Source organism: Podarcis gaigeae (assembly GCF_964106915.1).
Source record: "Podarcis gaigeae genome assembly, chromosome: 4".
NCBI lineage: Eukaryota > Metazoa > Chordata > Lepidosauria > Squamata > Lacertidae > Podarcis > Podarcis gaigeae.
In genome coordinates, this window is record NC_139677.1 from 75,100,022 (window position 1) to 75,116,509 (window position 16,488).

Sequence of the window (16,488 nt, forward strand, 5' to 3'; positions counted from 1 at the left end):
CCCAATCCCCACGAACTATTTTGATAGGTAGACCACCTATCCAGCACCTAACATCCCCATGATGCAAGGTAAAATGTTTTCCTTCAGCCTATATAGTTTGGAATTGTATTGGGCAAAGGCTCAGGATTTTTTTGGGTTTTCTATCTTAAAATTACAGTGAAGGCTAGACTCCGTCATACAACTCTTCCAAAAAAAAAAAGTGGAGCTGTTGCTATAATTAATATGACCCTGTTTGCATGGCACATTAGATCATAGTTTGTTTTTTATGTATAGTTTAATATGAATGCAGAGTGTGCTAGTGCACATTGCTGGAACGTTCTTCCTCTGCTCCCTTGCTACTGTGCTGTATGTAAATAAGCCAGAGTCTGGCTTGTTGTGACGTCCAAACCCATGCTTGTGTTTTATTTTTCTCCAAACAAACTATGAATAGTAACCAAGCTTTGTTCTTGACTTACTGCTTGTAGTCTGTTTAGGAGATATAAACAATGATACTGGGTTTGGCCACTTCGACAAGCCAGAAAGTGGCTTGTTTTCCCTCTTGTCCTGCAATGTGCAGAGCAGAGTCCGCCTACAGCATTCATGTTGCTGTGTGTACACATTAAGCCATAATTTTCTCTCAACTGTGATTTTAAGTGTGAACCAGGCCTATACAATTACAACTTGCTTTCTCAAGAGACAGTTGAAGGCCAAGAGGACAGAGCGTTAGACATAGACCTGTGCTTGTTCCATGTGTTTCAGATGAGCAGTTATACGGTATATTTAATATTAGCAACATATCCCGTGACAAGTGAGGTGGCTACATTTCCCCCCACATGTATGGAGAGCCACAACTGAAATAAGATTTCTGTGCATTACAAACTGCGCATGATGTAGCTGGCAAATCTTGAATGTGTGAATATCCCTGTTACGCCATATTACTGTTTAAAGATGCAGGCATACTCTACCAAGTTGCACCAGTACAGTGGTACCTCAGGTTAAGAACTTAATTCGTTCCGGATGTCCGTTCTTAACCTGTAACTGTTCTTAACCTGAAGCACCACTTTAGCTAATGGGGACTCCTGCTGCCACCGCACCACCGCTGCACGATATCTGTTCTCATCCTGAAGCAAAGTTCTTAACCCGAGGTACTATTTCTGGGTTAGCGGAGTCTATAACCTGAAGTGTCTGTAACCCGAGGTACCACTGTATTATAAAAGTGACAGAATATTGATGTGGAAATCTGATCTTCCTATAGATCAGAGATTAATTTTCTCTGTTTTCCTGTTGGGGAATTTGAGGGCATGGGGAAAATAAAGTGACATAAGTAAAAAAAGGTAGCAGAGATGTAAATGCATTTCAGAAGATAAGTCATGGTTCTTTTTTATTATGAAAAAGCCATTCTTACCCTTGTGAAACTGAGCTTGGGTTGCTTCTCCCTTCTGTAAGCAAACCTTGTAATAACAGAAAATGTTTTATATTCCATCTGCAAAGAAAGTTGTTCCCTAGTGGCTTGGCTTGCAGAAGTGTTGGGCTGTTCTTTCTCTGCTCATTGGCCAAGACGACTTTGGCTGTTTTTTGTTTAAAGCTCTGGATCTGCTTTTGTGCATACATATCCTTTGCCAGTAATTTTGGAGCCTGTGCCTTGGCTCTGGGATTCAGAAATGGCTGTGATGAATTTGGACCACCAGGAGGCACATTAATTTTTCCTGATTCTATTTGTATTTTGTTAATCAGATAAATGTGTGATGTCAGCAGCCAAGCTTTCAAATCTCTTTTCTCCCACCACTGTTTTCTGTGTCTCCTAACATTTTGTCCCATGAGAAAGAGAAATGAGAAAATAAAGTCAGCACCAGTCTCTCCTTAATTTTTGTCCCATTGATATCTTGGGAGTGAAGAATTAACCTCCCATCTGTCTGCAATACCCAGTGGATACATGGCTCTCCCTCCCCAGCCTGCCTTTAAAGAATTAATCACTTTTCTGAAGTTCACTCCTTTACACCTTCTTTTTACTTTTATTATTATTATTTTAGTTGCATGATGCCAAGACATTCCTGAAGCATTAAACATGTTTGCTGCAAATCATTTTTATGTCTTTGTTAAGTCTCTCCCCTCCTTTCCTTCTTGAATCCAGGCACTAGCACGGAAATATTCTCCTGACAGCTAATACGTTTTTCATTTGGGGAGGCTTTTTGCCGTGCTGCCAAGGGAGCTGTTTTTTATTTAAAAATGTTTTTGAAGCAATCTTGCTTTAATTAGCCTGTTTGAGAAATTTCATGTCACTTTTCCATAAGCGTGGGTGGGAGAACCTTGGAGCCAGAGCTGTCTTTTGCTGTTGGAGAGCTGGTATAAATCCCAGAGAAAGAAAACATATTTTTCCACTCTTCCAGTCTGCCAATAGAGACTTGGCCATAGTTTTCAGTTCACAGGCTGTTCTAGTTTTTGCTGTCCCGGCTGCCTGAATACTTGCATTGATCCAGTCCAACTGTAGACAGCACACCCTCTCACTAGCACGGGTCATATGAAAAGAAGTCAGGAATCCTAGGCTACCAAATCACAAACTTTGCAGGCAAAAATCCCAGACTCCAGTCTTATGAAAATGAAGGGCTTATTTGTAGTTTTCAGGTGAAGGTTTAAATTGGTGCAGCATTTCTTATCGCAGCGCTTCAGTGAAGGAATACTTGATATCTATATCTTGTGATATTTTTGCTTCAGTTTAACTAATTTCTGGATGTTAAGGAGTCCTTTTAGCCTTTGGACCTAGCAAATGTGTTTTTAGAGCAGGGCATGATGCAGCACAGAGCTGTTTCTTTCTATTTACTACTTTGTTTCTCAAAATTCTTGAATTCGTATCGCCTTCCAAACTTACAGCCTCTAGATCAGAATCAGTCCTTTATTCCTCAAATGAATGTGCAAAGAGGTCCTTGCTCACAGTTGTGTGCATACACCCTGCTGCTGCACTGGGGTAGTACCGTATATACTTGACTTATAAGCTGACTTTTTCAGCACATTTTTTACGCTGAAAAAGCCCCCTCGGCTTATACTTGAGTGAGGTGGGCAGCAGCGGCAGAGAGACGAGTGGCCCCAAAGGAGCCCTTTCTTGCCGCTGGTCCCACTGCCGCCGCCCGCCTCTTTCAAGGGCAGGCACAGGAGCCATGTTTGGGAGAGGCATTGCACTGTGCTGTGCCTCTCCCAATCGTGGCTCCTATGCCTGCTCTTGTGGTGGCGGAGGGACCTTTCGGGCTTCTTGTTCTTCCTCCACTGCTGCCGCCACCACCAGGTTTGTGGTGTGGTGAACCGGCTTATACTCGAGTCAATAAGTTTTCCCAGTTTTTTTGTGCTAAAATTAGGTGCCTCAGCTTATATTCGGGTCAGCTTATACTCGAGTATATACGGTAATTCACCAATCATTATATGTAGGTCACTCAGACCCTCACTGCATTGCCCCACGGAACTTTGCATTGTAAGTCCTTGGTAAAGATGGCATCGTATCTCTGAGATACTATTATGTTTTGCTAGATAAGGAAAGGGGTTTACTAGAGCAAGAACCAGTGAGGTAGAAAGTTGTTATTATATGACAACTCCGTTAGAGGTTTCAGTTTTGGGCACCTGATTCTTGGAATCCTGTGCAGATGGTTAAGAAGTGTTCAGAGACAGTAATAGAGAAAACAGCAGGGAAGAGAGGAAGAAGGAAGGCTGAGGTTGTTGGGGTTTTTTTGGCTGGTTGTGGTGAGAACTTGTGCAAACATTCCCTCCTAATGGATTTCTCAAATGTACTGGCAGGCAGGCAAGCAAAGGCAGGTGTCACGTCAAATACCTTCTCGGATGAAACTTGATCCATCCCTCTTGATCTGGTATACTCATTCTCACTTTTAAAGGACCTCTTTGTTGGTTGTTTTGCTCCTAAGAGCCCAGAGCATAGTGCAGCCAACTAGTTTAGCAGACAAAGTAGACCTCAGTAAGAAACCTTTCTCTCTCTCTTGCTCTCTAATGTTAATTTTGCAAGTATATCTGAAAACCCATTATATTTCTCTCTTTCTCAAGGTTCATAACAGTAGAACATTAGGACGAGTATTCTCAACAATTCCAATTTGATTACCAACATACAAAGCTGAATAACTGTTCCCTGTTGATATGGGTTTCTGTTTTGAACAACAATGAAGTTTTAAGCTTGTTTATTATGGTTATGGCAATACACTTTGAAACTGACTCCTCCTTCATAAAAGTCTCGGTTTGTTTTGAGAACTAATTATCTGTTCCGGGGGGGGGGGGGTTGCTGTAGTGGGATAAGTTTTTATGGAATATCCTAGATTGCTTTCCACACCAGCAGTTTAGGGCAGAATTGAACCGCCTGATTTGCCTTGTTGCGGGGTAGGTTGTATGGAATGAAGGTATCTCACTGCCCAGGCCAGAACAGCTGTGTCCGCCTCCACCTATGGAGTGACACTAGCATCATTCTGCCAGCACATAGCTCCCCATTCCAAATTGATTGTTTGTGTATGTGTGTTTGGGTGCTAAAAGGGCTTCACCAGATAATAAATTTCAAAGCAATGTATTTGGAAATCATATGGTCATAATGGATAATTTCAATAATTCTGCTGACCTTTTTTAAAAAAGAGATCAGCTCTAGTCTACACTCCTATTTGATGTGGCAGAGAAATTAGATAGTTATAAGAATAAAGAAAACAAGATGACAAGTGAAAAATCAGTTGGGCTGTTCAATCTGTTTCTACTTAAAAGTCAATCAATCAGTCATTCAATCAATCAATCAATCAATCAATCAATCAAGTCAATCAATCCAGAGGCATTATGATTTGCTTAGTGGCATACTGCCTTTGCCCAGCAACTGCATACGTACATCCATTGTACACCATGAAAACAGGACCATACCTACAGGAAACTATCCAATTGACTCCTGGAGACACAAAGGCTGCACTCTCAAACACACTTGCATGTAAATCCTATTGATATCAGTGAACTAGGTGTCACATTGGCAAAAGCATCATCCTACCCACATATTGTCAAGGTGATGGGAATATTGGAGCTATTTGTGAAGGGGAGATTGGTGTGGTGTAACTCCTCCTGTGCATCCAATTTCTATCCTGAAAACATCCCACCCAGGCCATGTTTCTCCTGCCTAGGCTTGTTGTGGAGCCCAGCTAAAGAAAAATATTTAAAACTTGACGTTTTGTAGGGGAATTTGCTGGACTGAATGTGGAGGGTGGGAGTGGAGAGAGGGAAGATTAAGTACCCTCCTCTTGTCCGCCTGCACTTCTTACAAGTGAGCACTCCACAATAGTAAGGTAAAGGTAAAGGTACCCCTGCCCGTACGGGCCAGTCTTGACAGACTCTGGGGTTGTGCGCCCATCTCACTTAAGAGGCCAGGGGCCAGCGCTGTCCGGAGACACTTCCGGGTCACGTGGCCAGCGTGACATCGCTGCTCTGGCGAGCCAGAGCTGCACACGGAAACGCCGTTTACCTTCCCGCTGGTAAGCGGTCCCTATTTATCTACTTGCACCCGGAGGTGCTTTCGAACTGCTAGGTTGGCAGGCGCTGGGACCGAGCAGCGAGAGCGCACCCCGCCGCAGGGATTCGAACCGCCGACCTTTCGATCGGCAAGTCCTAGGCGCTGAGGCTTTAACCCACAGCGCCACCTGCGTCCCCTCCACAATAGTACAGTATTGCAAAGGAAGTGGAGAGCTTAGAACCCCATGTTACCTTCCAGCATGCAGTTTCTTCTTTATTTCTAGGTTTAAGATCAGGAGGTTAGGAAAGAACGAGCACTTGGGGCATAAGAAATGGTCATATTTGAGACACCTGCATATGCTATGGTTCTTGAAGTTTTTCAACAGTACATGAGATTGTGATATAATCTCATGGAAAGGATATAAGCTTCCTCAGTTTGTAATAAATGCAAATCCTTGAGCACCCCCTCCCTTGTGATTCTTTTTAATCTACTTACATTGTCCACCACTGTTACTTTTCTCCCATGTGTAAAGCCCAGCAGTTCAGCTTTTAACAGATCCTGTTGCCATCCTCTTAAACAGATCTCAAAGACTTCAAATACGATGGCCAGCATGTGATAGAAGTTGATGAGGGAAATACAGCTGTAATTGCCTGTGATCTTCCTGAAAGCCACCCAAAGGCCCAGGTTCGCTACAGTGTGAAACATGAATGGCTGGAGGTCTCCAGAGGTGAGTTGTGACTGACTTACAAAGGAAGAGAAACTGGAATTGGTGTCTGCTTTATATCTCACTTACCTTCTAGTCAGTTTTTACCCCTCCCTACACCTTCTGACTGTGCCTTTTGGGCTGATCTGTACAATCATTTTTCTGAGTTCTCTTAAGGGCTATGGCCTTATGTATAGTAGACATAGTCTTTCATGACTCCACATTTCGGTCCTCACCCAAGAGCAGTTTCTTGACTGTCCTGTAACTTTCTTGAGGCACTAAAAATATACCTGTGAAAGAAATATCTGAAAGCTGGGAAGTGCTGGGAGGATGACTGAATCCTTTATTTTAATAATAAAACCAAATGATGTCCTAATTATCATACCAGGTTTGCCATGAGAATTAAAGCTGATTTTTTTTTATACTCCATCTTTTTATCCCATTCTTCCAACCACTCACCATTTTCTTTCTCTCAATCTTAGCTGGAAACTTCTTCAGCTCCTCTTATTATTACTCAATAATGTTCCTTTTGTGTTTACAGTATGCTAGAAATTGTATAATACGGATGTTCCCTGCCTTAGGAATCCCTGTTCTTTCATCTTAACAGACAACTATCTGATCATGCCATCTGGGAACCTTCAGATAGTCAATGCAAGCCAAGACGATGAGGGAACTTACAAATGTGCGGCCTACAACCCTATCACCCAGGAAGTAAAAACATCTGTGTCTAGCGAGAAACTCCGTGTGAGACGTAAGTCACTTTTCCCAAATATTTGGGTTCATTGGCTTCAGGCTGTTTTAAGGTGGTGGTCCCATTTTGCAGGTGCCACCAAATGCAGTCCTTTTAAGCTGCATGTTTTACACAAGCCCTTCATATATGAGAGCTTGCTTTCTATACAGGAGTGTTAAATTCAAAGTATCCTCTTGCAGTGCAAGTAGCAGAAGCTTATCTCACAAGCATAAGGCTTCATTGTACATTTTCTGTTGCTTTTGGTATTATATATGGAGTGATGAAGTTGTTGATGGCAGAGTTGGTGAAATTCCAGTTGGTGAAACTTCCTGTTTAGTGGCTTTTTCGCCCCAATAGGCTTTTCTGCTTACATAGTGCATCTTGTCCTGTTCTAAGAGACTGTCTTACTTTTGTTTCACTGATTTCTCTCTTGGCACTAGGCTCCACAGCTGAGGCAGCTCGCATAATTTATCCCCCAGAGGCTCAGACCATCATTGTCACTAAGGGCCAAACTCTAATCCTTGAATGCGTGGCTAGTGGGATTCCACCTCCACGTGTCACGTGGGCTAAGGATGGCTCCAACGTCTCTGGCTACAACAAGACTCGATTCCTTCTCAGCAATCTCCTAATTGATGCAATCAGTGAGGAAGACTCGGGGACCTACAGCTGTATGGCTGACAATGGCATGGGTGAGGCTGCAGCAGCATTCATTCTCTACAACGTTCAAGTGTTTGGTGAGTATAACTTCATTTTCCTCCCTCTTCTCTCCTGTTAGACCCAGCAGCTATAGCCATGGTCTGGAGACTGCTCACATGGTCATATATTTCAGAACTGTTTTTGAGGTGAAATTTAATGCTCACAAGCAAAATTCCTCCAGCTTAGATTTCACTCAGGGGCCTAACTCCTAATAACTGCCTAAGTAAGCTTTGAGGGCAGAACTAAAGCTTTGACTTTCCAAAAAAGAGCCAGAGGATTAAAACTGAGTTATTTATTGAGGCACAGTAATTCTAGGCACACACACATAAATATAATCAAAAGACAGAAAATTGTATTCAGTAACTAAAAATGTTCTAAGCTAGATGGAATGTGCTGTGAAAAACAGTTATGTGCTTTTAGCTGAACTGTAATTTAAAGATCCTTGGGTGAATTTGGTCCTTTGAGTCTCTCACAAAGAAATTAAAGAGATATCAACATATAGTATGCCAAGCTTAATGATCAAGCCAAAAGACAGAGGCATTTCCTTTTTAAAGGAAATAAATGTCTGGGCTATAAGCTAATGCAGGCTAAGTAATCCCTGGCCAATCAAGAAGGCTGCTTCATCTACCTGCATAATAAGCCCAATTTGATAGGATTACCTGGTATAAATGCATATAAAAGAAATACACAGAACAGGCAATTGTTCTTGAAGGAGTTGATTTACAGAATTCATCACATGAAGGTTTTACCTAGGTCCTTTGCCCAAGAACCTGGATCAGGGAGCTTTTGGAAGAGATTTAATTAATGGAGAGGTCCATTAGTTTTCCGGTCTAGAGCCTGTGGCCGTAGAAGAGCGTAGTGACTGCCCATCTGTCATGGATGCTTTAGCTGAGATTCCTGCATTGCAGGGGGTTGGACTAGATGACCCTTGGGTCCCTTCCAACTCGTAAGATTCTATTATTCTATGGTCTCTGAAAGATTACTTTTGAAATACGTGAAGGATCTACTTATCGGACACTTAATGGCTGTGCACAAGAATAAATAGGTTTAGGTATTGCTGTCTTCATAACACAGCAATGTAGTTTATAACACAGCAATGTAGGAGGATAGCTACAAATATTTCAGTTCTGCCTGTTTCAGAGGTGAATGGTCGTTCTAACACCTGAATTGTAACTCTTGTTTCCTTTTCAGAACCCCCGGAGGTTGTCATGGAACTATCTCAGCAGATCATCTCATGGGGACAAAGTGCAAAGTTCACCTGCAAGGTTCGGGGGAACCCCCAGCCATCAGTTGTGTGGCTGCGTAATGCAGTTCCGCTCTTCTCCAGCCACCGAATGCAACTCTCTCGCAAGGCCCTACGTGTCTCCAGTGTGGGGCCTGAGGATGAAGGGATATATCAGTGCATGGCAGAGAATGAAGTTGGGAGTGCACAGGCTATGGTTCAGCTGAGGACTACTGGGCCTGGTAAGTCCAAAATAAAGTTCAAAAGGTTCGTATAGGGATAATGAAATAAGAATTGTAAAGCACTTTGAACAGCAAAAGTAAGTATAATAATAATAATGTTGTTGTTGTTGTTGTTTATACTCCACCCATCTGGCTGGGTTTCCCCAGCCACTTTGGGCAGCTCCCAACTGAATATTAACACAATACAGCATTAAACATTAAAAACTTCCCTAAATAGTCTCTCATTGCATTAGTATTAGGGGTGTATCTGTCTATACACGGGGCTGCTTATTCTCTTTATGCCAAGTCATGCAACTCAAGTTAGTTTCTGTTCTGGAAAGGAACTTCCTGAGATTCCTACTTCTCAGATGTGTGGCTTTCAGAGTATTGGAGAAATGAACCTGAACACATGCAAGTTATATCTTGAGTAGGTACCCTCAGTACTTAGGGGGAAAGTTGCTTTCCCTGCATAGCTCTGTTTCATGGACTGAGCTTCTTAAATTCTTTATCTGTCCATTTACATATGTATTAAGTGTTTGAATTACCCTCCACACTTCAGCTGCAATAGCAACACTAAAAGCCGCTTAAAAAATCAAAATGACAAAATATTTGTAAAAATATTGATAAAATAGTGATAAAATAGGTGATTGTGACAAACATTACAGATGTCTCTTTTCTGACACCACTCTTTCTCTATTGTTTGTTCATTAGAAACCCCATTCTCTACCAAAATAAAACTGCACAAATTAAAATTCTCCAACTAGAACATAATTTGTAAAGGGACTGAGTCAGATGTACTTAGAATTTAATGAATTTAACATACATACATACATACATACATACATACATACCTTTATTTGTATGCCACTCTTCCACAGTTCAAACCATGCTCAAGGCGGGTTACAACATGAACAAAATATAAAACTACAACATAAACAATAAAAAAATTAAACAGACAGAACCACACTGAACAGTTTCCACCAAAATTACAAGAAGATCTAAAATAAAAATACAAAAAACCAACAGCAACAATTCCCCCCAAAATAAACCCCCCTAAACAGTGCCCCAGCCCAAGAGCTTTTGTAGCTGTAGTCAGTCTAGGCCCCACCTTCCCAGGCCAAGTGGGAAAAGGCCTGCAAGGCAGGGAGCAGGTCTTCCAGGACTCACAGCCAAGATGCTCTCATTGGTGTCAATGAGACAGCATTTGGATTTTGTGTAGACAAGAGTAGGCTGATGCCTAGTGCACCAAAATCCAGGTGCTTAGAACTTCCCCTCTGGCTACTTAAAGCAGACTTTCCATCTTCTAAAGAAGCCAAAGGCCTATGGAAAAATTTGGCTTGTTAAGTTAAAAGGAAGAAGCCTAAAGCCAACTGAAGACTCACGTAGTAGTTTATAGCCGTGGGAGACACAATGCAGGAATGGAAACTTACCCGACTTGATGGGTGTTATTCTACTGCAGTGCTAAGAAAACCCTAATAAGCTAGATTCACACACACACACACACACACACACACACACACACACACACACATTCACCTTTTCCTGATAGTTGGGAGTAAGTGGGTATCAGTTTTAAGACAGTGGGTATCAGTTTTATCAGTTCAGTGCTCCAGCATTTGTTCAAATCATCTCTCTTGCCTTCTAGGAACAACTCTGAAGCCACAGCAAGGTTCTGTTGCTGATTCAGCTCAGTCGGCCTTGTCACCTACCCTGCTTAGCAACAGTGAAAAAATGCTGAAAGACAAAGCAAACTTCCTAAGACCCAGGCCCACCACACCATCCGTGTCTGTTCAATGTACTACCAAAGAGTTGGTGTCTCCAGCTGAGGCCCCAGTCATCCTTAGCTCTCCCCGGACTACAAAAACGGATTCATATGAGCTGTTGTGGAAACCACGGCATGATGGCAAAGCCCCAGTCCTCTACTATGTTGTAAAACACCGCAAGGTTAGCACATTCCTTTTTAACTGATTTCTGATAATGATGCTGAATTACTCTTTCTCTGGAAAGCTCTGTATAGCTTACACTTTCTTGCCAGTTTAGGTAGCAGCAGCCCATCTTTTGGATGGGCAGGATATTTGTCCTGTGTGCGGTCTCTGAATTTCAGTGAGTGATAGCAGCATAAGGAACAGGCATAAGGAAGTGGGTGCTTTGGTGCAAGTTTGAGATCAGCATGGGAGAGAGAACTGCAGAGATGTATGTATCAGTGAGCAGGAGCAAACTCAGGATGTACATAACCCTGGGATGATGCATATACTTTACTTAGTCTGGGGCATTTCTTCCCTCTCCCACTACCCTCCCTCCTCTTTTGATGAACTTATCCTTACCATAAGACAGATTCCAGTAAAGTAATGATTCCAGACCATCATGGTATCTTAGCTTGCTGCATGTACCTTCCTCACTTTGTTCGTTGGTTGTGGTCTCTCTTTTTTCAGTCGCTTCACCTGGAAGGCTCTTGGGTCAGAGGGAGTCACCATGGGTCACTGCACTTAGGACTAATATGTTTCCAGCACAGAGCAAATTCTCAGCTGGAGATTCTTTCTTGTATCTTAAAGGTCTTTACAGAAGGAAACTGTTCCTGTTAACCCTGCTATCATTTTCATTTGCGTGGCTGGTAACCAGACAGACACCCTGAAATGGGCTTTATGTAAAGGAGAAGCTGGGTTTAGACAAATTCTGAATAAACATGATTATATCATAGCTCGTTTCAATAAATCTATTCTGACATGTGCTTACTTGAGGTGTAAGTGCATTTCAGAGCTAAGTCATACTCAAATGTGACTTATGGAAAACAATGGATAGGGCTAAGTAATGTTAACTCATTTCAGTGGATGTATTCTGCATTGGATACCATCCAGTTTATGGAGTGCCCACGTGTACTACATGTGCTAAGTAAATAACCTGTACTGCTTATAAATCTTTTAACTAAAGATGGCACTGAAAACTCATTAACCCTGTGCAGCTTTGTTCAATACATCCACAGCACAAATTATAACATTGTGATTACATATTCCTTGGGAGATGAGAATAGTGGTGAATGGAGAAGTGGTACCTACCTCATATGTCAATTGATTGAGGCAATTAGTAGCAGTGGGTATCAAACACTAGAATTCAGTCATTTGCCAGTAGACAAGTAGTTCTGCTCATTTCAGATTGCAGGTTTGTCTACAACTATCTGTGATAAATATGGCATGGTCTCATTTTCCTATTGGAGGCAAAATAGGATGTTCCGATTTCTTTTTTAGGACAAAATTGTAGGGTTGTTTCCAATTCAAAGAAGGCACTGTAGCCTATAAGTGCCTTTCACCAGTGGAATGTGAGGATGATAAGTTTTCAATGATTCCTCATCCTTTTCCAGTCCCCTATGTCCCCGTCCCCCCATCTGCTCCAGACAAAGGGGATATTTGCAAAAAAAAGCCTCCCTCTTTGTCACATTCACGGAAACTTTCACTGGAGCTAAGAGCCTACAGTGAGTGGAGGGACACAGTTGGATACAACCTGTAACTGTTTGGTAAATGCACAGATGCACAACCTGTGTAGCTTGCAGCTGCTAAGCAGACATTGAAGTTCTCTCCCTTGATGGTGTTGATTTCCCCCCTATAATTCTTGATGATGATGATGATGATGATAATAATAATAATAATAATTATTATTATTATTATTATTATTATTATTTATTATTATTTATACCCCGCCCATCTGGCTGGGCCTCCCCAGCCACTCTGGGTGGCTTCCATAAAAACCAAAAATACAGTAAAATCACACGTTAAAAACTTCCCTGAACAGGGCTGCCTTAAGATGTCTTCTGAATGTCAGGTAGTTGTTTATCGCTTTGACATCTGCTGGAAGGGCGTTCCACAGGGTGGGCGCCACTACCGAGAAGGCCCTCTGCCTGGTTCCCTGTAGCTTTGCTTCTCGCAATGAGGGAACCGCCAGAAGGCCCTTGGCGCTGGACCTCAGCGTCCGGGCAAAATGATGGGGGTGGAGACGCTCCTTCAGGTATACTGGACCGAGGCCGTTTAGGGCTTTAAAGGTCAGCACCAACACTTTGAATTGTGCTCGGAAACATACTGGGAGCCAATGATAAAGCTCTGCAGCTGACTTTTCTTTCATTGTCATATGGTTATTTTTGGATTGGGAAATAGCTAATAATCTTCATTTTCTTCTACTCAGATAGAAGGGCTGTAGTTCAGTAATCAAGTACAGTGGTACCTCAGGTTACATACACTTCAGGTTACATAGGCTTCAGGTTACAGACTTCGCTAACTCAGAAATAGTACCACGGGTTAAGAACTTTGCTTCAGGATGAGAACAGAAATTGTGCAGCAGCGGGAGGTCCCATTAGCTAAAGTGGTGCTTCAGGTTAAGAACAGTTTCAGGTTAAGAACGGACCTCTGGAACGAATTAAGTACATAACCAGAAGTACTACTGTACTTGTATTGCATGCAAAAGGTTCCAGGTTCTTTAGTTTCCAGAATCTCCTGGTAGGAGAGAGCCATTGCCAAGCAGTGTAAACCATTATGAGCTAGATAACAGGCAGCTTCCTGCGTTACTTTATTCCTATGTTATCTCATACCAGTTTGCCACTGATTATTTTATATATGCAGCACACATGTTTAAACAATTTTATTTTATAATTCTCAATTGCTATTAGCAGGACTTTCTGTTACAACATGGAATTGTAAAGGGGTTCCTCTGAGTGGCATCAGTTTAATAAGATCATGCTGCAAAGTAGCTTAATGCTTCTGAGAATTTACTTGTCATAGCATTCTTGCTGTTGTCATTACTACTCAAATCCAAACTGATTTTGTCAGTATGCATGACACTTTGCAGAATACAAGCCAATCTAAAATTTACACTGGGGAAAACATAAAGGAAGGGGAGGAAAGGAGAGGTGGGTTAAAAAAATGAAGCAATGCAGTAATGCACTTGTTTCGGTTGCATTTGCTTAGGCTTTATTTCTGCATGTGCTGTAGTGAGGATCAGATGGGGCTTATCAGCCTGGAAAAGTAGCCCATCTAAGAGAAGGAAAACTCTGATCCTAAACCTCTGCTGCCTTGTGGGATATCTTTGGGAGAAAATGGTTAAGGAGTAGACCGAACAAAAAGTGGAGTTCCTAACATGATTGGGCGGCGCCTTTTACGCCTCCTTCCAACAACTCCTAGTGCCAAGCATATTGCTCTGCTTTCCTTTGGACCACATCAGCAAGGCTGAGAGAGCAAGGGTCTTGTCATATGGACAGCCCAGGACCTCCGTACTTGCTTGTGCCCTGGGGAGTTCACTTTGGTGCTGCTAACACAGCAGTTTGCCTTCATCCCTGCACTCTATTGTCTCTCAAGACAGACAGATGCCAGCAAGAAGTTTATTTAGATCTTGTTTTGGCTAAAAATGCTCAAGAACCCTTTTATCCGTAATAAGGTGAAGGTAATTGAATCCACTCATAGGTGTGCTTGTTCATTGTCCTTCCACAGGTATTGAATTCTTCAGACAGCTGGACAGTCAGGGATGTCCCTGCCAACCAGCATCATCTGACTCTAATAAAACTGGACCCAGGAAGTTTGTATGAGGTGGAGATGTCTGCCTACAACTGTGCTGGAGAGGGGCAGACAGCAATGGTGACCTTCAGGACCGGTAAAGATGTAGTACTTTCCCATGAGTTGTAAATTCTCTCCTTGTCCTGATACTGAAGGCTTTGTTGTTTAGAAATTTGCTTTCATTAATAATAATAATGTTAATAAGACACGGTTACATCCATGGAATGTAAGCCGCCACAGAATGTTGGTGAAGTTTATCATTCAGAGCAATAAGACACTAAAAGTTTATCTCATGCCATCTTTGCTATTTTTGTCTTGCTTAGGGCGTCGACCCAAACCAGATATCATAGCCAGCAAAGAGCAGCAGATTCAGAAGGATGACCCTGGCACCAGCTCTCGGAGCAGCAACCAATCCGACAATACGCGCCTGTCCCGTAAGGCCATTTTCAGACTTGCGGCAGAAAGGGTTTTCTGGCTCTAGAAGTCTGATTATTCTTGGGGGAGGAGAGTTGGGAAAGATGGTGGTGTGGATGAGAAAAAGACAAGCCTGGCACAAGCAACAGGAAGGGAGTTTGCTTATCTCTGCTGCTTCTGTCCAGTCCTTATTAGGCCATGTTGCTCTTCAAAGTCTGTTTTACTGGCAACAAGCACCTATCAGACAAACTGTCTATTAATATGATAGTGAGCGAATCATAGAATCGTGGAATTGCAGAGTTGGAAGGGACTCTGAGGGTCACCTAGTACAATCCCCTGTAATGCAGGAATCGGAACTAAAGCATTGATGACAGATCGTCATCCAGCCTCTGCTCAAAAGCCTCTAAGGAAGGAGAGTCCACCACCTTCTGAGGGAGTCTGTTCCACTGTCAAACAGTTCTTACTGTCAGAAAGTTCTTCCTGATGTTTAGTCAGAATCTTCTTCCTTGTAACTTGAAGCCATTGGTTCAGGTCCTACCCGCCGGAGCAGGAGAAAACAAGCCTGCTCCACGCTCCATGCAACACTTCAACAAATAGTGTTTTGATTATGATTGTTGCGGTGGGAGGAGCCTTGAAAAAATATGCAATTTCAAGAGGACACTTTTTACCGAGTCCAACTTGTCCGTGTGCGCACCTTTATTATTATTAATCATTAAATTTCTATACTGCCCTTCATCCAAGGATCATAGGGTGGTTTACAATATAAAAATATATACCATGGTAGCAAGAGCACCTTTTCTCTCCCCGTCTCCAATTGTTTTCTCCCTCTCTCTAGCACACTATTTCATCTTGCAAGGAAAGTTCCCTACAGCCCAGCTTTCCCAATCTAAAACTGGTTGTATCTCAGCTAATGTTATTCTTCTTTTCCTTACAGCTCCCGAAGCTCCAGATCGCCCCACCATCTCGATGGCATCTGAGACATCTGTCTATGTGACTTGGATCCCCCGTGGAAATGGAGGCTTCCCCATTCAGTCATTCCGAGTAGAATATAAGAAACTGAAGAAGATGGGGGACTGGGTGCTGGCCACAAGTGACATCCACCCTTCTCGTCTCTCTGTGGAAATTGCAGGACTAGAGAAAGGTAGGAGATCTTCTATTCCCAGCATATAGGCTTCCTATGGTCCTTGGAAAGACTTAATAGTGACTTCATATCTTGCCTGCTGCCACAGAAACCATTACCCACGCCAAGGAGAAAAGGTCATTTCAGAGTTGGTTAGAAATTCATGGTCCTCTTCCAGAGAAATGAATCACTGTATCCATGCCAAACTACATATTACCTGCAAATGTATCTAATGGCAGCCCAACAATTCTCTTTTTTCACACAGAAAGCTAGTGCAGATGGGTCAGTTAGGAACAGAAACGTGTGTGCATGTGAGTGGAAGTTTAACCCTTTCCCTGCTTGCTGTTTCCCCACTTCAAGTGGAACAGATTGCCTCAGGAGATGATGGGCTCACTGCTGGAGATATTT

At 42.5% G+C, this 16,488-nt stretch overlaps 1 protein-coding gene across 7 annotated transcripts in view; it reads left to right on the forward strand.

The window, feature by feature from the left end:
* BOC (BOC cell adhesion associated, oncogene regulated) overlaps positions 1-16,488 on the forward strand; it is a 74,933-nt gene that overhangs the window by 50,602 nt on the left and 7,843 nt on the right. For all 7 annotated transcript variants that reach the window (XM_083736197.1, XM_083736196.1, XM_083736200.1 and 4 more), the window contains 8 exons: positions 6,024-6,170; positions 6,754-6,897; positions 7,317-7,610; positions 8,764-9,036; positions 10,661-10,959; positions 14,484-14,643; positions 14,870-14,980; positions 15,895-16,101. In XM_083736197.1, coding sequence (XP_083592323.1) covers positions 6,024-6,170; positions 6,754-6,897; positions 7,317-7,610; positions 8,764-9,036; positions 10,661-10,959; positions 14,484-14,643; positions 14,870-14,980; positions 15,895-16,101 — 1,635 coding nt within the window. The remainder of the gene's footprint in view (positions 1-6,023; positions 6,171-6,753; positions 6,898-7,316; positions 7,611-8,763; positions 9,037-10,660; positions 10,960-14,483; positions 14,644-14,869; positions 14,981-15,894; positions 16,102-16,488) is intronic.